A 25,732-nucleotide genomic window follows, 5' to 3' on the forward strand; every position below is an offset into this window, starting at 1 on the left:
CAGGTACTGTATTTTGCATACACTGCCATGCATCCTTTGTACATACTGAAATGAGCAATTAAGAAGCATTTCTGTTAAAATGTGTTGTCTACAGCAACACATTTGTCTGTAGGCTGCCCTGTCTAAATGTTGAAGGTTTGAGTGTTGAGTTTCTAGGTTGGCAGACAGAATTGTTATAGTGTCATTGGGGGAGACAGTGTGGCGTCCTGAGTTGTGAAAGATCCTTCCTATGGGGTGAGGAGCAGGATAGAGAACTGAGACATGGTTTAATGTCCTCTATCTGTCCCTGCTCTCCAAAACCCAAAAGAGATTGAGAGGAAAAGAATTGTGAGACAGACAAAAATACAGAGAGGATTGACAGAGATACGAGAGGCATAGCTCTCCACAAGGACATGAAAAAATCATACAGGAAAAATCAATTTAAATCCAGACTGCTTTGTTCAATTAAAAAAAAAAAAAAAAAAAAAAAAAGATTACTGAAGTTAGCATTAAAACAGCTAGCATACTGTCCATTGTTACACATGCACCAAAATCCATTAATTGCAATAAAACTAAACAGCAGGTTCGTAATGGCTCCTCTTTGCCATTAGCATGTAGATGCTCCCTCCATGACACAGAGAAAATAGTCATTTTAGATCTGGGTACTGGTACAGCAATAAAAAATTATGTTGTGGTACGATAATGGAGAGTAATCACATAATACAGAGACACAAGTTAGTGAATTAATTCTTCTGCTGCTTCACTAATTCTTCCTCACCATACTGAAGAAGACTGGGAGAGGACTGCAGTGGTCTTGCATTTTGTGCTTCAGCTATAATGGATTGACTAAATTGTGTTGATTGGAATTGAATTTGTGTTGCACTGGCATGCAATGGACCAACTTTAAACCCATCCCTATATGCAGAATTGTGCATCTTGTATCTTTATTTCTTCCCACACAATAAGGGCTAGTGGAATATGTTTAGATGACTTTCACTTTATCTTGTCATAGAATGGCACCATGAACAGGGACAACTGCCCTAGAGGAGCATGGGGTTAAGTGGGGTTAAGCCTTTACCACTACACCACGTCAATAGAATTCTGTTGCCAGTGCAGTTTCGCACAGATTTGAACCACTATGGATGTCTTTTTCATCGTGCCTTTACCATGCGGTTACAACTAATGGCTAATGGAGTCTGCCACTAACAGACCTTATGGAGTCAAGATTACCACATTTGTTGAATTTGGAGTGCTATGGCTGAGTTGCATCCAGTGTGAACCATTTTATTGATCATGGTATCTCTACCAAGGAGGTCTATTACACCTGATGAGAGCTATCTGTGAACATTCCTAACCCTAACTCTAACCTAATCTTAAGCATAACCACATTCTTAATCATGGTATCTCTACCAAGGAGGACTACAATACCTATCTGTTAGCATTCCAGTTCATCTCAATGGCAGTTTATTGGTTGTTAATTTAAATTCAATCAGTACGCTATTTTAAAAGGCCACATGACTGATAATTTCAGAGCTGCAGGACATTAATGTCATGACAATTCTGATTGGCTGAAGGCACTACAAAAATGCACACAGTTTGAAACATTTCACTAGCTACTAAACTCAGCTGTGACATGAAAGGACAAATTGTTATTTTCACAAGTTATATGGTATTCGCTGTCAGTGGAGAAAGATGAATTTTCCCCCTGAATAGTGTAGCTATGCCTTAAACCAGTAGGGGCTAACTGGCCCACGCTAACCAGCCAAACCCTGACCTTGTGGTCTCTACCGCCAGGTATGAATTTAAGCAGGTACGTATGTACACGTCCAACCTTGAAGTTTCTGCTAAGCCCTCTCTCAATACCTAATGCAAAACCCTAAAGAGTCAGATGAAAATGTTCAACAGCACAGGAGGATGTGTGGGCTCTCCTTTGAGCTGTGTGGTGGTGTGACGGGCACTCCTGTTCACCTTCTGCCTCGCTGGAAACCATCACATCAAAGATGAGATCATAGTGGATGTTTAGCTGCCCCCCCCCCCCGCTAGCGGGGTTATTGTGAGCTAGGCACCGAGCTCTGATAAGCACATGCATCCCGAAAGAACAGTCTCCCTTTTTGCTGTCCCTTCCCCTCACGCTCTCTCGCCCCCGCATTTCAGACCAGCGTAGCGTCAATGCGACAGGCCATCTGGAAACTGCATGCAAGCACAGTCCTTTACTACAAATGCAATAATCTACAATGGCAGACCAGTGGCATTAACTAATTAGCTGGCAAGTTTCTGCTAATACTATGCTAAACTTGGGTGTCAATGCTTTGTTGTGTGATTTACAAAGTTCTGCTTGATGTAGGGTTGGGGAATCAGCAGGGACCTGACTTTACAATATTGTCTTGATATTTGGGTCACACTACAATACTGTTGCCACGCAGGAACAAAATCTGTTCAATATCTGAGTTGTTTCTCCTAGACAACAATGAAATTACATGGATAGCAAAGTGAAACTTTTGCTGAAGTCTCGTGCTTCTCAGATGTTAATAATCTCAGAAATCCCTTCTAGAGTTTCAGAAGAGATCATAAAAGTCTCACATTTTTCAGACAAGTTCTCATATTTCCCCAAATAGTAACGTCTGCAATAAAAAGTCAGAGATTTTAATCTGAACTCACCATTTCTCATCAGATTATCAAAAAGAGGATACAGTAGCATATGAGACAAATGTTCATACTTAAATAAAACATAACTGAGAACTAAATTATTTGATACTGCATTTTGATAGAATAGAAATAATTTTGTGTGCGTTGACCTAATGCTACAGTATGTTTCATCATCTCACAGACTTGCTCTGAATTTTGATTAATCTACCTTTTCCTAAAATATTTATGTGAAAATTGTCACTAAATATATAATTTCTTTTCATGAGAATATCAGTACAGTGTTAAAATAAAATATCGCATTACTTATAGTTTTTCCCCCATCCCCCTGTTTGGATTTTTACACACCTCGGCTTGACAACATTGAGCTGAGCCAGTACCACTGAAATATAACTGTAGCTAAAATCAGGATACACCTGCCTCCCTGTTTTGAGTGGCTATTAGCATGGCAGGATGATTTCAGTATCAAATGTGGATTCAATGAGCATAAAGAGCCACTCGTCCAATACAGACACCCTCCTCAGTCTGTCAGAGAGACAGAGTGCTTTTCAATATGATATTCAAAGCACGTTTTGGGAAAACATTGGAATAGAGGCTCTGAGATGTTTGGAGCTATTCTGGTACAGCGTGGAATGATCCGTCAGAGGCAATGTATCGCTTGAGTATAAGTGAACCCACATACAGCGAGCGTCTGCATGGGCATATTTGCACGCACATGTTCTGTGTGCAACCAATTTGTGCTTGAAGCCATATAGATGTACAGGGAGCCTTCTGTTGTGAGAGACAGTGGCCTATGGCTGTTTGAGTGGGACAAAACAGAAGTGGACTGCATTACATTTCCTCGTAGACAACCCATCCAAATCCTTTTCATCACTGCAGAGGACACGCACGCACACACACCGGTGCATCATCACTTGGGCATGGGTAAAAGACAAGAAATATTGCCTTCTTGAAAAACTGTGACTAAATCTGACACTACATGGCCAAAAGTGAGTGAACACCATCTTCTATTCGGGTTTGGCTATTCCAGTAATTACAGTGAAAACAAATCTTAATTCTGCACCATGAAATTCTATAGACTTCAGTGATTCCAACACTGTAGCAACAAATTGGGCAGGGCCTACTATATGTCCTAATGACAGTGACATTTGATATTTAATGGTGAAGTTTGTTAGAGTGCCATTAGCATCCCCAAATGAAATTGCAAAAATTAGTACTGTTTTCAAAAAGGTTTTCCAAACACTGACCCCATCTGTCATAGGTCAGGGGCCTCGAACTAAGGCCCAACATTTAGAAACAAGCCTCTGCAGATGTAAAATTAATATAGAAATATAAACAGCACTTGAATTTTACATATTTACAATGCAATTTTTTAATTTTTATTTTTTTGTTATTTGGACATTAAATATCCCAATTGCAACAAGAGGGACCCATCAAAGAAGGTGAAGGCCCAGGACTAGCACTTGCTTAAACAAGCCTGATCTCATGAAAATTACGCGACTGTGGCAACATTTTTGTGAACATGATATGTTCATTACATGTATCATGGCAGATCCAAGGTGTTACTGTGTGGTGCTAAAGTTGAGTTAAATGTTCTCCCAAACAGATGAGGTTTTTAAGATAATACTCAAGTTTTAAATCAACAAAATCTGCCAGCCGTTTAAAAGAATATAACTGAATAAAGGTTCAATTAGGGCTGCACAATTAATTGACAAACAAATCGCGATTACGATTACGGCTGCCACGATTATGTGATCATAAAAACTGGCGATTACAGCATTCAATTTAAGTCTGTTCCTGTTGCATCAATGGTTTCTATTTACAACGTGTTTTTGCAGCGGTTGAGTATTCTAACCAATCACAGACATGTCCGCTGAGCTATGAAACGTCCTATCAGTAATGACAACTGATCCTAATGCACAAGTTTTAAACCGTCTGAATGCCCAGATACATGCTTTATGTTTCACCTCTGTTTGTAGTGGCACATGGAAATTAATACTGAAGAAACATCACCTGACACTCAAAATGAAGCTGTAGAATAAAAGCGAAAAGCACTTTGGAATTATTTTGGATTCATTGCATATTGCGCTGCTCGCTTTGAACGTAGATGGTAAATACAATGCAAATGAGCAACACGACAAAACTAAAACGCTCACGTTCTAATCAAGGCATAGTCAAGGCATAGACGCGGTGTAAATAATAGATATTTTATGCTGATTAGACAGCTTTGTTTTTGAGTGCAGAACTTTGTGCGGTGCGTCAGTGACCTCGCATCAAAATGCTGGTCTCAAATAATGTAGACCTACAGTGAGTGACAGCAGTCATTGTAATGGCATTGCTCGATTTCTTTGTACAATTAATTAAAAATGTAATAACAGTTTAATTTGGTGATGTTAATAAGTAGGCCAATGCAAATTAGATTTTTTACAAAACAGCAATAAAGTATTCAGCTTATCTGTTCTAAGTTTGTTTTAGAGGTGTAGCCAACATAAATAATATGGCATGAATAGCATATTTCATGAATCGCCATCATTGTTATCGTGTCCACTCTGATAAGACCCATTTGTCACGCAGCTGCCAATGGTAGATTTAAAATTTTCACGAATCGCACAAACTCCGATCGCAAATGGCTGTTTTTAAGTTCCAAAGTGCAACCACTGAGGCCAAAAATGATCTAACAATGATCTTACATGAACAAGATCACCATTGAAGATCTAACGGGATGAATGATCTTCTGAAGAACTGCAGGGTTGCCTACTTTGTGACGACATGGTAATTTAATATTTTAATCGACATTAATAATCGCGATTACAATATGAAGGGCAATGATCGACAATTATGATTTTTGCCATAATTGTGCAGCCCCAGGTTCTATACAAGTTAAGCTCAATCGACAGCATTGGTGGCATAATATTGATTACCACAAAAATTTAATTTGACTCGTCCATCCTTTTCTTTAAAAATAAAAAAGTAAAATCTGTGTTACAGTGAGGAAGTGAATGGGGGCCAATTTTTGAACGTTAAAATACTCACTTTTTAAAAAGTATAGCCACAAAGATATAAACAATATGCATGTAAACATGAGTGTGATAAAATCACTTATTAACCATTTCTGTGTTATTAACTTATTGCTTATTAATGTCAACAAACCCTAAAACAACTGTAAAAATGACAATTTAAACAGCTTTACAGCTCAAATAATACAGAAGAATTAATGTAAGTGCTTTTATAAATAAAAATTATAAAATTATATTATAAGCTTTACAATTTGCCTTTAAACCCGCCACAAATTGGCCACATTCACTTCCATTGTAAGTGCCTCACTGTAACCTCAGTTTCTGCTTTTTTAAAGAAAAGGAGGGGTAATCAACATTATGCCAAAAATGTTGTCAACTGAGCATAACTTGTATTGAACCCAGAATATTCTTTTAACTTGTGATTTGTGTGAAAGGGAATGAAAGGTGTTTATGTAGTGCCTAGTGTTTATTTCACCAGGAAACTGCCAGGATACGTACAATGAGCCACATAAAATGCATTTAGCAAAACTGTTGTTAAAGAGCACCTATTATGGTTTTTAAACATGCCTAATTTTGTTTTGAAGGTCTCATACAATAGATTTACATGCATCCAAGGTCAAAAAACACTTTAATTTGCTCATAATTTAAATTGCAGCATTACCTTTCTTCCCCAGTGTCAAAAACGGTTCGTTCAATGATCCGTTCTAAAGGAATCTGTAGAGCTGAGGAGGGCGGGGCCGGGCTGGAATGAGACACACCCGGTCCCCAATCAGCCTGATGGGGCGCGCGAGGGATAAAGGCGGCCGGGGATGACAGTTCGAGAGAGAGAGAATTGCAGGCAGCTGTACTGTGTGTTTATAGTTATGTGTTTTGTTTAAATTGTTTATTAAGTTATTATTTATATTATTAAGCCGGTTCTCGCCTCCTCCTTTCCACTGAACCCCCTTACACTGGTGCCGAAACCCGGGAAGGGGGAGGGATTCCCGTCGCAGAGTCCTCGACACTGCCGTCCACCCAGGGGAGCACCGCTGCCGTCCGACAGGGGACGGAGTAGCCCGACCACCCAGACGTGGGGAACGGCCGCCGTCTGCGAGGCGAGTGGGGACGGGACTCCCCGACCGCCTGGATCGAGGGAGCCGCTGCCGGAGGAGTGCCCTGCCGTCCCCCCGGAACGCAGAGGGGTCGAGAGAAGACCGCCGTCTGCGGGGGGAGGAGGGAAGCGACTCCCCGACCGCCTGGAGTGGTAGGGCCGCTGCCAGGGGCGGAGGAGTGTCCCCACGGGATGCCGGGAACGCGGAGGGGTGTTACGTCCGCTGGGGGTCAGAGGTCTGACTCCGGTCTGCCCGGGGAGGAGCGGCTGCAGTCCGCCTGAGAGGGTGGAGTAGTGATCGAGGACCACGCGACGGCGCATCAGAGAACTGGTGAGTTTCTTTTTCTCTCTCTCCTCTCTCTCTCTCTCTGTCGCTCCGTGTTGGCCTTTCCCTCGCCATTTTGTTTTGTTGTTTTTCCCCTCCTGTCTCCTCCCAGGTCGAGGAAGGCGGGGATGACCCGCCGGCAGTCGGGGCGTAAGGCACGCCCCCCCCGGAGAGAAAGGGTGGGGGATGTACGTCATGCCGGGGGCTCCCCGGCCTGAGGCAACGCCGGGAGGAGTGTAGAGCCGAGGAGGGCGGGGCCGGGCTGGAATGAGACACACCCGGTCCCCAATCAGCCTGATGGGGCACGCGAGGGATAAAGGCGGCCGGGGACAGTTCGAGAGAGAGAGAATTGCAGGCAGCTGTACTGTGTGTTTATAGTTATGTGTTTTGTTTAAATTGTTTATTAAATTATTATTTATATTATTAAGCTGGTTCTTGCCTCCTCCTTTCCACTGAACCCCCTTACAGAATCATTATAAACTCCTCCTTTCAGAGAGCCTACTCTGCTCTGATTGGTCAGATGTCCCAGTCTGTTGTGATTGGTCTACCGCTTAGTGTAGTGTTTGAGGGCGGTTCAAAGCTGTTCGCAAGCAGCCATTGAAGACTAGAGGCGGGTTTTTTGTTACCAAATTACGTAGGTTTGTACAGGAAGTAAGTCTGGAATTATTAACGACTCGTTTCAGGTGTTCAGAATCGGTTCTTTCTTTTGGGAGTCAATCACTCCATTTGTCGTGCACTTTGATTTCTGAAACTTTGCAGACTTTTTTACATTCAGAAACAGCTATATAACACACTACATGAAAGGTAATATTTGAAAAACCATAATAGGTGCTCTTTAAAGTAACATGATTCTGTAAGACCAGGTTGGTTTGTACCTACTGTCATGTCATTGCCTCTATGACAGACATGCGCACACCAAAGTATATGCGTGTGCGACTATGTTATTTATTTATTTATTTTATTGTCTGAATGTGATCTCACCACTGGCAAATCAATTCACCTCTAAATAATCTATTATCTTCATAATACTCGTTTCTCGTCATTGATCCAGGCCATCGATCAGGCCTTAAATGCTTTATTCTCCTCTGAGTGCTCTGTAGTCTTACACAACCTTCTTTAAATGGTATTCATAAATCCATTCATTTCCAGCGAATTTGCAATATATTTTGCTCAACAGTGCAGATAAAAATTATTTTGTGTTTCTTTTCAGCCAATAGAATTTTGCAGAACTCTTGACTCTGAGCAACGCATTGATGCAAGAGATACAAAACAAGAGTGTCTCTTAAAGGGGACATATTATGCAAAGTCCACTTTTTCAACTTTTTTGAACATAATTATGTGTCCCCAGTGTGTGTCGACAACCACAAAATATGGTAAAAGACCATCCCCTCATTTCTTTCCTTTCCCCATCAATAAAAAACAGTGTCTCCGAACGAGCCATTCAGGTTTGCAGCCCCTTATGATGTCAAAAGGGGAAAGGTACTGCCATGGCTGGAGAAGAGATCCACCCGAGTAGCTTAGATCCACCCTCATTAAAACCTGAGCGAGCTGGACACAGTCCGCCATATTTATCTCCTCGCTAGAGTCGCTTGTGCTAACTCAGACTGCTTCATCAATGATGGTCAACACAAGGCTGGATTTGCTTCAAAGCTAAGGATCAAGGAAGGATAAATACAAACTCTCCGTGACCCAATTTCAGATTTGCAAGACGTAAGTTTTGCACTTTATACTTTTTTAATGTTTGCAATTTGGCTTTCTGAATTTGCTTGTTTGCACGTTGCGTGAAAAATGCTTGTTGTGAAAACATTGTGCTTTGTGTAACGTAGCAACTAGTCCCTAACTACCTTATTCCATAACAATGAAGCTGTATCTCTGTTTCGGGTACAATATAAACTGATTGGCGTCCTCCACAGTCCCGCTTGAGTGGTCATGCAATGAAGATTTTCCGTGTAATAAAACCAGTCACTATTTCAAAAATGATTATGGAACGATAGTGGTATTTTCGACAACTATAGCTGTTTTTCATATTTCATAACTCGACCTTTGTTATGCATAATACAGTAAGATGACTGACTTAGTGTGTTCTTTGTGTTCTTTATCATTTTTGAACTGTTTAATTTCTCCTGTATTGTTGTCGCTGGGGTATCCATGGCACCAGCAGGAAACGCACAGCCCACTTCCAGCACCTTTGCATTTAAAGCTACAGACACTAAAACAGACAATTTGGAACAGGGCTACAAAACAGGGGTATAAAGGCATGGTAGAATAAACAATCTGTGAGGTATTTTGAGCTGAAATTTGACAGACACATTCTGGGGACACCTGAGACTTACATTTCATCGTGTAAAAAGGGGCATAATATGTCCCCTTTAAATTCGAAAGACTGCTAAGCTAAAGCATCCTCTGTTCCTGTAAAGATCCCAGCAATTGTGTGTTTATACGTGTGTGTGTATAACACTGTATTTAAATGTCGTTATGGATTTGCGTGGGTGCACAATGTCCTTCCCACACTATGTTTGCCGAATGGAAATTGCAGGCAATGACGCAAGGTCTTCTGAATGTCTCACACTAATTCCTTCACAATCTAAGGCAAGATTACTCAGCATTCATGCCTTAAAGAAAAGACAGTGAAGACTTAGTCCGGGTAAACACCATAGATATATATACAATTTATATAAAAGAATTACAGTCTGTTCAAAGGGTTGTACTGTTGTGTAGCATAGTATTAATCAAATTGATAAAATATTGGTTAAAATAAAAGGTTCATGGCAAAGCCAATTGCTGGGGGAAGGTATCTTTACTTTCAAAGGGCTCATGTATTTAAAGATGAGCATAGACTATAGCTTTGTACTGAGGTGACTTGTGAGCCAGTCTTGGTGTGTTTAATGATTATACAGACATTTGTGTGAATTGTTAGTGTGTGTCCACTCAAAAGAGATTGCTGGGAGGTCAGTAAACCCAACCACCTAAGCAAAGAGGACTATTATGATGATACAAACCAGAAGAACGAATGGAAAAGGACATGGATAGTGAGGAGGTCAGTCACAGATAATATTATCCAGCTCACAGCGCTAAACGGACAAGACATCGGTTTGAGTGTGTGAGTCACACACTACCCCAGAACCATCTCTGGAATTGTATCCTCTTCACTGGTCTGATGTCACTAAGCAGACAGAGCCTACCCATCCTGCCCTCCACACTGACCTGGGCCTCCAGCTCTTCTAGCATGACTGTCATGCTATTGCTATCACATTCTTCTCAAAGACCGCCTCACAATTAATCATGATGACAGTCGAAATCCTACACAGAATGGAGGAAAGGTGGATGGGCAGAGGAGAAGCAAACAAGAGAACATGACACTGTAGAGTACAAACACTGTTAGCATCAAAACTTGAAACCTGCTAGCTACCCTGCTAACGAAGCTTAAAGATTGTTTGCCTAAGGTAAACCAGCCTAAACCAGGCGGTTTGCTGGTCTTAGCAGGTTTAAGCTGGCCAGAATGGTTTTCAGATGGTCTGGTTGGTCTTGTAGCTTGGTCAAGCTGGTGTTTATCTAGTTTAGCCGGTCCCCAAGCCTGATAAAGTTGATTTTCAGCTGGTTTGTGCTGGTCTAGATGGTCTTCCAGTCTGGTCTGTTTTTCTCATTATAAATGGGTTATGGAGGGTTATAGATGAGCACTGCTAACTACCTTGATTTAAAAAATAAAATAAAATACAGCTAAAATTGTTTGCCTAAAGTAAACTAGCCTAAACCAGCAGTTCTTAGCAGGTTTTAGATGACTGAAATTGCCTTCAGTTGGTCTAGGTGGTCTCCTAGCTTGGGTCAAACTAGTGTTTATCTGGTTTAGCTGGTCCCTAAGCATGGTCAGATTTATGTTTAGCTGGTTTAAGCTGGTCTAGCTGGTCATTAAGCATGACTAGGCTGATTTTCTGCTGATCTAGCTGGTCTCCCAGACCGACCAGCTGTCAAGTGCCCAAAAACCCTCTACAACCATCAAACCACTCCATCAGGTTTTTCAACCTGGTCTGGTTTTCTGGTTATAGAGAGGTTTTAGAGGGTTCTAGAGGTGTTCTGCTAGTTACTCTGCTAAAATAAACAAGCTTAAGCTTGCTTGCCTAAGGTGAACCAGCCTAAACCAGGCGTTTTGCTAGTCTTAGCAGGTTATAGCTGAAAATGGTCTTCAGTTGGTCTAGCTGGTATCCCAGCATAGCCCAGCTGGTGTTCATCTGGCCTAGCTGGTCTCCAAGCACAGCCAAGCTTATGTTCAGCTGGTTTAAGCTGGTCTAGCTGGTCCCAAACATGGCCAAGCAGATGTTTAGCTGGTTTTAGCTGATCCCAGCTGGCAAGTGCACAAAACCCTCTTAAACCATACAACTAGACAAGCTGGTCTGCCAGCCTGGTGATAGAGGGTAATATAGGGGTATTACTAGCAACACAGATATATGTATATATATATATATATATATATATATATATATATATATATATATATATATATATATATATAAAAGATTGTTTGCCTAAGGAAAAACTGCCTAGTTTGTTGGTCTTAAGTTAGCACTTTAAGCTGGCCAAAATTGTCTTCAGTTGGCCTAACTGGTTTCTCAGCTTGACCTAGCTAGTGTTCATCTGGTTTAGTTGGTCCCTAGACCAGCTGACAAGTGCCCAAAATCCTCTAAAACTATCAAACTAGACCAGTTGGTCTTACCGTCTGGTTTGGTTTTCTGGTTATAGAGAGGTTTGGGCTACAGTCCAGCTTAAACCAGCAAAAGACCAGCAAATCATCTTAGATGGGTTTATACTTTTTTTTTTTTTAAAGCAGGGAAACCATCTTTCCACCTTTCTCTAAAAAATAACCTTTTCACATTTCAATTTACCTCAACAAAATAAATTATTCCAGAATTTCATGACCCATGAAAAAAAAAACAAAAAAAAAAAGCATTCTTTTCCTGTATTAATTTTCGTTTAATGCAACCACAGTTATTAGCTTAATGGGACAGCTTCTGAAAGGAAGGCATCCAGTGGAAGAAATAATGTTTTAGTGCTGGGTTTCATGTAAGTCTAGGATGAATAAGGTCATAAGAACCAGAGGTTTTCATAGTCTGGAAAAAGCTGGATGACACTAGTGGAGCTCAGAGAAATAATTAGAGTGCATAATTTAGTCTGCGCTCTAGAGTTAAACAAGAGGGAATAGGCAAAGGTCAAGAGACGAGCAGTCAAAAGTAGAAGTCTTAAGACATTTAACCTTATCTGTCTTTCTATAGAACACTGAGTCCAGGTAGTTCATCGCACCACTGGCTTTAAATTTAGACCACCACCATGATGACAATCTATAATTACGAGGAATGCATCTGTGACATGTATTAATTGGGGCCATTATTGCAATCAGTATTCTGTGGCATGCACAAAGTTAATTTAATGCATTCATAACTGCACTGACTCTGACAATACCAGGCAGTACTTTGCAAAGACATTTTACAAAGACCATTATGGATTTGATTCAGCCATTGCACTTCAGAAGGCATCCTAAAGCTTGTTACAATCCATGCTTTCAGGTCTCCACATGCAGCCATTTCATCAAATTACACACTGTCAAGTAATCAGAATTAAATCAACTCCTGTAGGGTTAAAGTTACCCCCCATATAATCCCATTTAGGCAGATTGAACTCCATAGGGTTCGCTTTAAATCAATTAATTTTACTGTGTTTCATTCAGCACCACTTGACCAAAGTAGATTACCTTGTGATTCACATCTCAACACAACTACAGGCAACATACTCACTATACAAATTTGGGTTTTGCACAAGTCTGGCTGCAAACCACAAAGGACAACACAGCTACAATATAACCTACATCACTATGGCAACTGAGAAGTCACTTACTGGTTTAGAAACCGTTACTTTCAGAGGTTGCAACATTATTGGGCTTCACAGCAGTATGTACCATCTTAGCCATTTGGCTCTTGTGTCTCCTGTGGGATAACACCAAATCCCACCTCAATATTCTCACACTGCATTTTAGCAACCCTATTAGCTGTTCTGTTCTGGCCTCAAGTAGACATGAGAGTATTACTGCCAGTCTGACAGCAGAAAGCAGAATATACATGCTGAAGAACATGAAATGATGAAGTGACATCACTTGAAACCGAAAATGAAGTCAGATGTGAACTTAAATTCACCAGTCGAACTTCAAATGAGTCCTCATTCATAATGAACGTAATGACTAAAGTAATAAAATTGACTGTCGTTTAATTAAGCTACATACTAGTGTGCATAGTTCAGATTCATATGATGTAAAAAAAAAAAAAAAAAAAAATATATATATATATATATATATATATATATATATATATATATATATATATATATATGTATAATTCTTTAATGTGAGGTCAAGTCGGCATGTTGTTTCCGATATTTCTTATACCTAGGATAGGCCACAGTATGCCAACTCACCAACAAGTTCCATCTGCTATCAGACATAGTTGGATTGGCGCCTTCGTGTTAACCTACCCCTGTGGCGTGACTGCGTTGCGTCAGCAGCGTGGGAGACCTGAGTTTAGATGCTGTGTTAGAACAAGGAAGTAATAGCGTTTACAAAATCGAGTGCAATTCAGAGGTTACATTTTTACTTAACTGACGGTTAGGTTTAGGGTTTGGGTTGGGGGGTAAAGTTGATAAAATATGAATTCCTCTTGTATTACAGCCCATACAGCTGAAAACAACTCGCTTCACAATTCACTTTTGGCGCCCCTCTGTGGAAAATACACCTGAAAAATGGAGCTCACACGTGCACATTCGCCAAACAACAGTTACCGCTTTGGCCACTGGGGGGGCAGTGTTTCACATTTCTGTAAGCACAGACTGATTTTAGCTAAAGAAAAGTCAACCTACTCTTTCCGATTTCACTGTAAAGTCAGTGAGACTATTTAGCACTTCTATTAAATTGGATGGGAGAAATTGGAATGGTCAACGGATATAGAAAAGGAAGTCCCACCAGGTGAAAGAGCCAATCACTTTTCAGATACAGACATCGTCTGTCAATCACCTCGAGAACGCACATGTGCATTAGCTATACAAGCTGGGAAAATTTTGTTTTTTAGCATATTCTGAGGTAAAGAAGCACAGTTTATGATACCAGTGTTTTCAGATTTTACAGCTGATTTGAAATATGTTCTTTGATCGTAATTTTGACCAACTGTTTTGGAGATTTCGGTCTTTGCCCATTCAAGTCGATAGGAGCTGCACTTGTGTGCCGCTTGTTTACATAGAAAAATAGCTGCCTGGGAGTGTTCCAAAGATGGCCACCGAGTGGACTGACTTTCTAAAAAGACTTTCGACTAGTCTGGTGCAGTGGACCAGGTATGTTTTCATTACTGCATGAATGGCAGAGGAGGCTGACAGTATAAAAGCTCATCTCAATAAACTGGCCAATCAAAATGGATATTGAAATGAAACAATGTTGTTTGCTTCCATCCAAAATAAGTCAGAAAAAGCAAAAGGGAGGCAAAATAAAATTGCCACATACATATCCTATCATACTGTAGGTTAACATATGTTAGATGGAATGGGGCCCTACATTCATGTATAATTTCTTATATTGGTCATTGTACATAGGTTTGTTTACTATAATGACCAGTGTTGGATTGGTGATCAGAAAGATTACGTGGCATTAATTACCTACACTATGTGAGAGATTATCTGTGTACAGGAGCATAATTGTCATAAAAAAAAAAGATACATAATGCAATGCTTTATTGGTTAGAACAATATTGATTAACTTACACACAGCATCAACCTCCCCAGAAAATTCCCTCATGGACCACCACTGACCTTAACTACATCTTAATATCGAACAAGAAAACACAATAAAGGCTTACAGATGTACTCAGCTAGAGTAGTCAACCTTAAATACTGCTTTCAAGCAAACTGATGAGATGTGGTGTTTTCTAAAGACCAGCTAACGATCAGGGTGGCTAATGAGCAGAGAATGGTCACTGTGCTACACTCACCTAGCATACCCTTGCTAATTAGCTACACACTGACAACCACATAGTTTTCCATTGGCAGTCACAGAGGAACAAAATCAATCTTTCTCTTTATAGATAGCAGACACCTGAGCAAAGAAAAACAAGTCCAGAGGTGAAACTCCACACTCTGATTTCAATGTTGCTGCACTTAACTAGTGTATTGATTTAGTGCATAGAGATGAGTTACACGTAATCATAAGTGCAGTTATGATGCCTTTAATATCTCAGACATCATAACAAAGCAAAGAAAAGGCTTTGATGTCATCCAATTTGTAACATAATATCACAAGCTTTCAAAGTTATCAGTAACAAAAGTAACAATTTAAATGCACTTGAAAGGCCAGCAAACCAAATTAATACCAACAGAAAGGCACTAGCACCTAAACACAGCGCACCACTCATTAGATTATACTGAGTTATATTACCCGCCTCTAAATCCAGATGGCACACCAACTAGTCAGTAGATTTGCTGGGTTTTGTGAGGTTTGTGGCATCAAATCTTTAAATCTGGGGTCTCATACTGGTCCAAGGTGTACAATCACCTTTCAAGATTGTTTCTAATGACTCCTCATGTATTAATAATTTATCTAAATCTAAAGCCCCTTAAGTATACTTCCGCATTTTGGTTTGGGACTCTTAAAGGAATAGTTCACCCAAAAATGAAAATTCTCTCATTATTCCTTACCCTGATGCCATCCCAGATGTGTATGACTGTCTTTCTTCAGAAGAACACAAATGACGATTTTTCGAAAAATGTTGAAGCTCTGTAGGTCCTTATAATGTACGTAAACAGGTGCCATCGGGCTACTGGCTCTTTGATGGTCCAAAAGGCATAAAAGTAATCCACAAGACTCCAGTCGATCAATTAATGTCTTCTGTAGCAAACTGATAGGCAGGGTTGGGAGGGTTACTTTTTAAATGTATTCCACTACAGATTACTAAATACATGCTGTAAAATGTCATTTGTAATGTATTCCGTTAGATTACTCAAGGTCAGTAACGTATTCTAAATACTTTGGATTACTTCTTCAGCACTGGTTGATTTTTTAACTTGTTTTGACTATAAAAACTCTGCCAGGACAGTAAGACAAAATACACATGTTAAAAATACATTCTCTGAAAAACCTAAATATCTTATGCAGTGTTGTTTCTAAAACAAGACAAATCTAACTGATCTTGTTTTAAGGATTTTTAGATATTTTTACTTGAAAACAATACAAAAATGATCATCAAGAATAAGATTTTTGCCCTAATATCAAAGGTCTTACTAGAAAAAAAGAAATTATGATCCAACGTAAATTTTCTTGATAAAAAAAATAAAAATATGATAGTGTCTGGTAACATGTGCATGTAAAATGGCTAGAAATAACATTTTAGCTTAGCGAAAAGCTGACAATTTACACAAGGTTTATTTCTATTTCTTCTGCTCCAAACTTACTTCAAACTTACTTCTCTGTCTGCTTGTATGAATGTAACACATCATAAGAAAGTGTTTCACCGCTGTTCAAATGCACTTTGGATCGCATCATTTATATGTATAAATGTTTTCCATCTGAAAGGACTAAATATTAAATGAAAAAAATGACAATAAAATGCAAAGTGATCTCTTCAGTAATCAAAATACTTTTAGAATGTAACTGAATTCTAATTACCAATGATTTAAATTGTAACTGTAGTGGAATAATTGTATTTTAAATACGTAATCCTGTTACATGTATTCCGTTACTCACCAACCCTGTCGATAGGCTGGTGTAAGAAACAAATTGATAATTAAATGTTTTTAACTTTAAATCGTTGCTTCCGCCCAGCGCTGAATTGCTGCTTGAAATGAACTAACTCTCGCATGACATTAGTTCCTCTGTTGTATTCAAAGAGCGTGCTTCTGACTTTTCAACACGCCATAGCGCTTATGTCACTGATGCGTTGACTGCTGGCAGGAAGCGATTTTTTTATGTTAATAAAGTTTGAATTATCGATTTGTTTTTTACACCAACCTATCGACTTATTTATTAGTCTATTTATTTATTGGCAACTTATTAGTCAGAAAAATATAGAAAGATTCTGAAAGCTTTTTACACAGGTGATACCATGTGCATGTCAAGATGTATAGTAGGCTTACTAATAATAATTGCGGTAACTATGATATTTTCATCAATAAATTATTATCAGCTGACCATTATTTGTAATCCTGATGTCTTTCTATTTAGGATTGACCTATGAAAAATTAACTGAATGACACAGCAGTACAGAGTACTGAACGACAACAGTATGAACGCCCACTAGTGCCCACTAGCTGCATGTGTGAACAGGGCTTAAGCTGCAGACAAGAAGTGGAACAGACTATTCTGACAGACAAAAGTCTAGCTACATGAGACTGCACACATCTCCATTTATGGAGGAGCGATCTGCCATCTTGTGGTTTTTGAAACAGATGGATTTGTATAATATAAATGGCACGCACTGCAATTTGAACTGCTTGCTTGTTGCTTTTGAGGGTTCCTGCCACTCCAAACCCATTGAATAACTTTCTGGGACAGTGAGTCACATACTGAAGTGATCCATGGTCTAACCCAGACACAGGCAAGGTTTAAATAATAGCACACAGTCCCTTAGGCACTACTAAAAACAAACATGTGTATAATTTCTCCATACAAATGCTGTGTGACTTTTAGGCTAGTCATGTAATAGAGTATATAAACACTGCATTTCAGGATGAGATCATTTTGGTGTTGAAATAAAATACCCAGATAAATCTTGGTGGTGTAAGACTGTATAGAATGTTAGAGTTAGAGTTAGAGTTCCTGACAAGATCACAACTGAAACAGAGGGAATGTTTTTTGAAAGCTTTCTAGTCAGATCAAGTTCTTTGTTGAGCCTTAAATGGATAGTTCACCCAAACGTGAATATTATATCATGATTTACTCACCACCATGTCATTCCAAACCCATTTGTCTTTCTTTCATTCTTTCTCTTATTTTTGCTTTCTTTCTGTGGAACACAAAAGAAGTTTTGAAGAATGTTCATGCTGCTCTCGTCTATAAAATGAAAGTGTACCATAACACCATAAAATAATCATAAAAGTAGTCTACATGACTGAATATATTCCAAGTCTTCTGAAGCCATGTGATAGCTTTGTGCAAGGAACAGACACAAATTAAAATTGTTATTCACTACAAATCGTGTCTTGAAAATCTTGTTTGACTGCTGTGGTCACTTTCGCCATATCCAAAGGTGCAGCTTGGACAATTTGCTATAAATAACTACTTTTGTGTTCCATGGAAGAAAGAAAGTTATGTAGGTTTCGAAAGACATAGTAGGAGGACAAAATGATGACAGAATTATCATTTTTGGGTGAACTATCACTTTAACCCTTAAATGCATACCTCATTCCACCTCCTTTACCTCATATAATTTATATAATACAATTTATATAATACAGTATATACTGTGTGTATAGGTGTTTAAGTGACCTGAGATATGTTACAGTGTCACAATATATATTTCCACTTCTAGAAATCAAATTTTTATGACTATTTCATTTCCATTTAGGTTTACTACCACAGAATACCTATTTCTTTGTTTATTACAAGACGAATGAGTACCATATTCTTTCAAATGACTGAATGTTGTTTCATGCGTCGAATTTCAGCGTTGAAGTAATGAACCCTGTTCTATAATTTGCATCATCTCTTTAATCTATGAAAAATAAAACACCAAAATATAACAATATATTCTACTCCATTATTTTATAATTGTCTTAAAAATGCTTTAAAAATTTGACGCTATCTGGGAATTTTGTAGGTCTATTTGTGATAAGTACCAGGTCGCTAAAGACCAGAGGTATGTTATAGTGTTGCATTTAAGGGTTAAATCATTTTCCATAAAAGTGTTCAATGTAAAGGCATTTGATCAGCTGCATGGATGGTGTAAGAAGCAAGACATGATTCTGCAGGGTGTAAGGGATTTTTGAACATCCAAGTCTGAATTTGCATTACGGATGAGGCAGTGATCAGCAGGGGTGTGACTATTTCCTCTTCAGCTCCATCAGCATAATTACATGAGATCGTAAAGCCAATTAGTTAGCAATAACTCTGATGTCCAAGAAAATGAGTGACTGCCAAACCACTATCTGACAGTCATTTTCCAAGCAGCAAGCAATAAGACAACTACCCAGTGTTAAAGCTGTAGCTTGTCAAGCTACAAGCTACTCACAGTTTAAAGAATTCAACTATATTAAAGGATCACAGCTACAGTGACAGCATTAAACAGTAGATCAATTTACATGAAATACCACGGATAAAACTAGAAAACACCATCATTTAATGAAAGTTTAGTGATGAACAGCAGCTTTTGACTAAATATACAGTATAGTTTGTAAAATTATTGTAAAAGATATTATATAATTTTGTATTTTGCTACAAAAGGAGACATTCTAGAAGTGTGTTTGATCATCCCATGCAATACAATGTGGTGCAAAAACAACAATGTAGCATTCTGTCACACTACACCACTACTACTACTATTAGGCCTATTATTCATCGGAAAACTTAGCTAGTTACTGGAAAAGCTACATTGTTTTGAAAGCCACTGAGTTACTGTGACACTTCTAAAAAAAATGTAGTTAGTTAGTAACGTCACTACTTTTAGTTACACTACAAAAGTCAGTGTTTTGGCTTGTTTTCCAGTAAAATATCTAAACATCCTTTAAACAATATGACATAAGACATCTAGTTAATATTAAGTCAATGTATGTCAATGGAGTTAGAAAAATACACTTAAATCAATAGGAAAGCAAGTTTATTTTCTCCAACTGCCAAATCATATGTTGTTTTTTTTTTCCCTCACTAGTTTTTTTATATATATTTTTTTATATCTTTCTCTGAAAACAATACTTATCATCTTAATATCTTACGTCATTTTGCTTCTCAAGCACATGTAAAAAAAAGAAAAAAAGAGGTCACACATTTAGGAAAGAAATCAGCAAGTCTGAGCGAGTGCGAGAGAAAATGCGAGAGAGAGAGTGAGAGAGAGAGAGAGAGAGAACAGAGAGGAAATGACATTCATTATTTGGACTTGTGTTTTTCATTCATTCAGTGTTCTCGTCATGCACATATGCTTCGTGCAATTCTGTCTGCACTGAGATAAAGACTGAATCAGGCAGAGAACAACAGCAAAAAAACTCAAATAACCTCCATAATTAAGCAGCAAAAACAAAGACGGTCATTGATTAGCTGCCTAAGGCCAAAATGGAGGGCATAGAAATAGAGTGGGAATGGGAGTGTGTGCGTTTGTGTGTCTGTGTGTCTCCCAATAAGATCTCAAAAGGCCTGGGCTCTATTTGAAAAGGCTAAATGGGGTGTGTTTGTTTTTACCAGCCTGACTAGTGCAAAGCATTTCTGTCCACGACACAGCGTGCTTCTTCAACCATAGAAAGCTGATTTCATCACAAGATATAACATACATTTCTACGGATAAGATAAGAATTAGAAAGGGAAAAAAACAAAAACAAAAAAACAAAGAATAAAGCTGTAAATTAAAGCTCTGTCGATTATGAAATGAAAAGCTAATTTACTATAGATTTTATAATCAACGTACAGATGGGGCACTTATAGTTGAGTCTGTATATTAAGATGCCATAAATATAATCCAGTATGTTTATTGCACTAATTGTAGATCTCAGAGACCTGTTTGCAATGCAGACTTCATTGTAGACTCCACATGAACCTTAAACATATAAAGAGACAGAAGTGAATTCAGACACTGCACATCTAGATGATGTCCTCTTTAGAGAGGTATCCACACTGACCAGTCTGACTGTGTGTGTGTGTGTGTGTGTGTGTGTGTGTGTAGGTCTGTCTCTTGACAGAGTCTTTTTCATTTGCAGCCCTGGCTGAGCTCAGCAGTGCATCCCGGAGGACAGAGGATGTCTTCAAACAGGGAAGAGAGAGAGAAAGAGTCGTTTCCTCTTCGCAGTCACTGTTGCTTCACTGATTCCAGTTAACTTAAACACGCTTGAGCAATCTAAGCCCCTTATTCTCTATAAACACTCAAACACACACACACACACACACACACACACATAAATATTCTTCTAAAAATCTTAATTTTTGTTCTGCAGAACAAAGAAAGTCATACACAGCTGGGATGGCATGAGGGTGAGTAAATTATGAGAGCATTTTCTTTTTTGGGTGAACTATTTCTTTAACTTTTATTTAATTACTTCAGTTTATGACAAGGTTTTAAATCAGTTTTTCTTTTTTTTCTTTCTTATATTTAGTATAAAATATTACCTTTTCTTAGACTGAGTGTTGTGTGCTTTCAATATCACACTAAAATCATTTCTGTGCACTGCTCGGATGTATAGTGTTAAAGTTACAAATGATTTTTATCACCGGTCGGAATGATCTGAAATTGTGGAGGGACTCATTAAGCCATGGGTCTTTCAGAAAGGATAATTACCTACCAAATTTGGGTGGGCAAATATACAAAGCAAATGTAGTTACAGCTAATGAAATTGGGAGAGATAGGCCACCCTAGTTAGACAAACTGCAACGTTCCTAGTGGCCACACAAAACAAGAGTCTCCAGAAACGTGTCTGCGAGACACCTGGATCAAGACAACTTGAAAACACTTCCACCTCATTTGGTGAAATTATGCAGAGAGGATGTCATATCCGTTTGGGCGAAGGAAGTAAGACACCACACACACAGATGGAGAGAGAAAGGGACAGAGGGGTAGAATCTCATTAGGTCTGGATTGTGTGAGTGTGTGAGTGGTGACGACCTGACAGGATCAGATTAGTGATGCACACACTCTCTCTCTCCTCCTGTCACCCCCATCTGCTGTAGCACTGACAAAAGGGGTGGACAAAAACTCTCTGAACTGCATAAATGGAGTCAGGCTCAATCGCCTTTTGCACTTCAAATACAAATATGTGCACAAACATAAACGCCTGGACACACATGCACACAAACACATGCGCCCTCACTCACGATATATAAACATAAAATCCACAATGCTCACCTTAAAGTCATATCTAAATAACAGAAATGTGCTCACACCAACAAAATACTTAACAAAGTGATGTCACCACCCCATTGGAAAGACAAATTACAATAGTAAATCTCTTTAATATCTCAATAGTTTCTCTTAGACAGCAATGAAAATAAATGAAGAGCAAACAAAGACTTTTGCTGAAGTTTCCAGCATTTTTTACCCCTTGAAAAAAGACCCCAATAATCTGTGATTGCGTTCAGATCTGCCAAGATGCCAAAGCCTCCAAGATTTCTCATCAGATTCTTCTGAAACCAAATTATCTGGCCTATGCTTTCCATGTTAATTTTATAGCTTTGTACAATTATTGCATGTCAACAACTTTTTAGTCAAATTTTAGGAGAAACATCTGAGATAAAGTTGATGCTTCAATGAAACATATTGTAACTATGATCACCAATAAGTCTGCTGAGTTTTAAAAGAGCATCCTCTGTGCAATAAAATCCCCCAATTATGCATGCTCTGAAATTAATCTGCAATTGTTTCTAATGGTGACTGGCACCTAGAGAAAATTAAAGAAATGATTGAAAGCCCTGATTTTCTCAGTACTCAGTTTCCAAGACTTCCATCAACTGTCTGAAACAGCTATATCTCCAGGCAGACAGACAGAGAGAAAAACTCACCATGGCCACCTCGCAGGGGGGCAGGGGAGCGGTAGATGGCGACAGGTGGTGGGTGATGTCTGGCTCCTGCCGGTTGATGGTGATGCTGGGTCTCAGAATGAGAGAATGTGGAGGAAGAAAGGACGAGGGTGTTATCGGTGTTCGAGCCCCATGCGGTGCCAAACACACACCCCGCGGCCAGGGGCAGCATGCGGGCGAGCCACAGGGAGTATTGGGTCTTAGAGTGGGGGCGCATGGTGGTCGCCCCCTCCTCACCAAAGGAGTAGACGGTTTTCAAATACAGACAGGTAAACTAAGAATTGATGCCTGTTAAGATCCCATGGCAGGGAATGCAAGCACCCTCTTTGACGAAAAACTGAAGCAAAATCCTGGGGAGATTTGAAGTCTTATTCTTTCCGTTTGGCGAAGAAACCAGGGTCCTGAGAGACTTTGCAAATTTAGTTATTCCTCAGTTCCGGGAGATGTTATTTATCAGAGGCAGAATCAGTGCGCTGTGTATCCCCGGTTGATCCAACTCACCTCTAGAGGAGGGAGAACAAGACAGGGAGTCAATGAGTAGTGACCAGCAACCTGCGCCACTGCTTTGGAGCATCCGTCAAGCGACCACACACTCCAGTTGGTGCTGACCCTCTTCTGCTAAACTGAGGCAGAGAGGAGCTCACTGACTCTCTCTACCATTGCATTCGCTCACACACACATAGCTAATGAACCAAAAGTCCTGACAGAGATCCGAGTGCCAAGCCCCCTTCCAGTCACTGAGTGAGAAAGAGAGACAGAGACAGAACAGAGACTCTCCAGCGGAGAGGATGGAGAGAGAAGCTGGCAGAAGAGGAGAGAGAAAAGGAGCAACGGGGGGATGGATGGGGGAGGCTCAACTCAGGTGAAAGTAAGCAGAGACGATGGGATGGATGTGGAAGAAGAGGCGGGAGTTGCTCAGATGTAGGCCAGCCCCTATGCAAATCGCTCCACAGCACCAAGCAAATCAGGAGGGCTGGCTGCCTCTGCAGAGGAGTGAGATGCCTTTGAGTCACGAGAAGGAGAGAACAAGAGTGTGTGAACGACAGTGAGCGAAAAGAATGTGAGAGTGAGGAATAGAGTGAAAGAGAAGCGAGAGATGCCTTTCAGGCAGAGACGGAATCAGATTTCTCGCAGCGAGTTGGTGATAAGGATGTCATCTGAGCTGAGAGATCTGCTGCATGTTTCAGTTGGAGCTGAAAACCCACAGTGACACAGAAAGAGAGATTCATAATACATATAATGTTTCACTATCTCCAGCTTATGCAAACTATACATATTTCTTTGGCAGACACAAACAAATGTTGCGGTTTCAGCAGGCACTGAGTTTCAAAGAAAGGCAGCCATCAAAAAGCACGCCTAAAAAACTTTTTAGTTATCCCTTTGGAGAAAATTGTCAAAGGTCTCTTTAATGTATCATGTGTTTCTACTAGACAACAATGAGGACCCATAGGAAAGAAAAATGACAAATGATAGATCTCTTTAATGTTGAAATTGTTTCTTCTACACATAAACAATATTAATTTGCTTAAGTCTACCGCTTCTCAGATTTTTCTCCTGTCTCACATGTATCAGTAGAGATCAACATCTCAAACTGTGCTCAAATTAGCTGAGATACCAAATTATGCAATCAAAGTTCAAAGATTTCAATATGTACTCAAAGATTTCTTATAATTTATTTTGGGGGTGGGGTCGAATGGGCACGTGTGAGCTCCATTTCCTGGGTGTAATAATGTCCATCGAGGGGTGCCAAAAGTGAGTTGTTTTCAGTTGTACGTGCTGTAATACAGTGAAGAGGAATTCATATTTTATAAACAACCCAGACCCCAAACCTAAACCTAACCATCAGTGGAGTAAAAATATAAGTTAAATGCTGTATCCAAACCCGGGTCTCCCACACTGCTAACAGTTGAAATTAAAATAGTGCAATTTCAAAGTTGATACTCAAATGAAGCGTAACTTAGACCTCCATCAAGTCTCCTGAGCTTTGAAAGAGCAAACTTTGCACAATACATCTTTCCTTTATGCTGTTGCATTTGGGTTAGGGTTAGCCATCCCTGTTTATAGTGTAAAAACAGTTCATTTTTCCAGCAACAACAAGGACACATAAACATTTCCGTTGATTACGATTGTTTGAACAGTGATTACTTCAGCACCATTAATTCATGTGACTTCCTAAGAGTGCACCTTTCAGTGTGAAACGAACATAGAAAAACAACAATATCTCCTCGATTAAAGCATCACACTCAAAAATATGCTTTTTCATAGAAGAAGATTTGCAAGTGAGACTAATCTTGTAAAACTGCCTAAAACGAAAACACATCTAACTCATATTTCAATCTGTCACATCGGTCTCATCATTGACAAACATCCTTTTTTAGTTGCTTATCACAAGAGATTTGAGCCTCTTATCTGTATGCGTGGTGGAGATTAGGCTTGTTTACTCATTGTGCTCATGTAACATGAGCAAAACAACTGGAGAGGAAATGAATGCAGCCCAGAGAATCCGCATGAGGTCACAGTGACCCATTCCTCAAAAACAGAAAACCTACAAGTCAACTCTCAGATCTTCATGGCACAACTACTAAAGACAACACGTAAAAACATGTGCATCTAGGAATCAAAGTTATCTCCCTTTTTTGCTCCAAAATTTCAGCCACTGCTAAAAACAACAACAACAACATTTACATTCTTGGTGGTTTGTAAACTGATATATCTGGTTTCTCAGAAAAACCTTGAGGAATAGTTTATGCCACATTTACTCACCCTCATGTTACAAACCTGTATGACTTTCTTTCTTCTGAAAAAGAGAAAAGAAGATGTTTGGGAGATTGTTAGACTCAGTCATTCACTTTCATGGCACAGACAAATGATCCAATGAAAGTAAACAGTAACTGAGACTAACATTCCATCCAACATCTCCTTTTGTGTTGAGAAGAAAGTCATATGGATTTGGA

General features: G+C 39.4%; 1 protein-coding gene across 3 annotated transcripts in view; it reads right to left on the reverse strand.

The window, feature by feature from the left end:
* LOC127415771 (neurexin-3b-like) overlaps window positions 1–25,732 on the reverse strand; it is a 558,207-nt gene that overhangs the window by 170,970 nt on the left and 361,505 nt on the right. For 2 of the 3 annotated variants that reach the window (XM_051654670.1, XM_051654669.1), the window contains exon 1: window positions 22,761–23,528. The exons of the other annotated variant lie outside the window; for it this stretch is intronic. In XM_051654670.1, coding sequence (XP_051510630.1) covers window positions 22,761–22,995 — 235 coding nt within the window. In that variant the 5' untranslated portion in view covers window positions 22,996–23,528. Of the gene's footprint in view, window positions 1–22,760; window positions 23,529–25,732 lie in introns of those variants that run through there. 3 annotated transcript variants of the gene reach the window in all.

Source organism: Myxocyprinus asiaticus, chromosome 25, assembly GCF_019703515.2.
Source record: "Myxocyprinus asiaticus isolate MX2 ecotype Aquarium Trade chromosome 25, UBuf_Myxa_2, whole genome shotgun sequence".
Lineage (NCBI taxonomy): Eukaryota > Metazoa > Chordata > Actinopteri > Cypriniformes > Catostomidae > Myxocyprinus > Myxocyprinus asiaticus.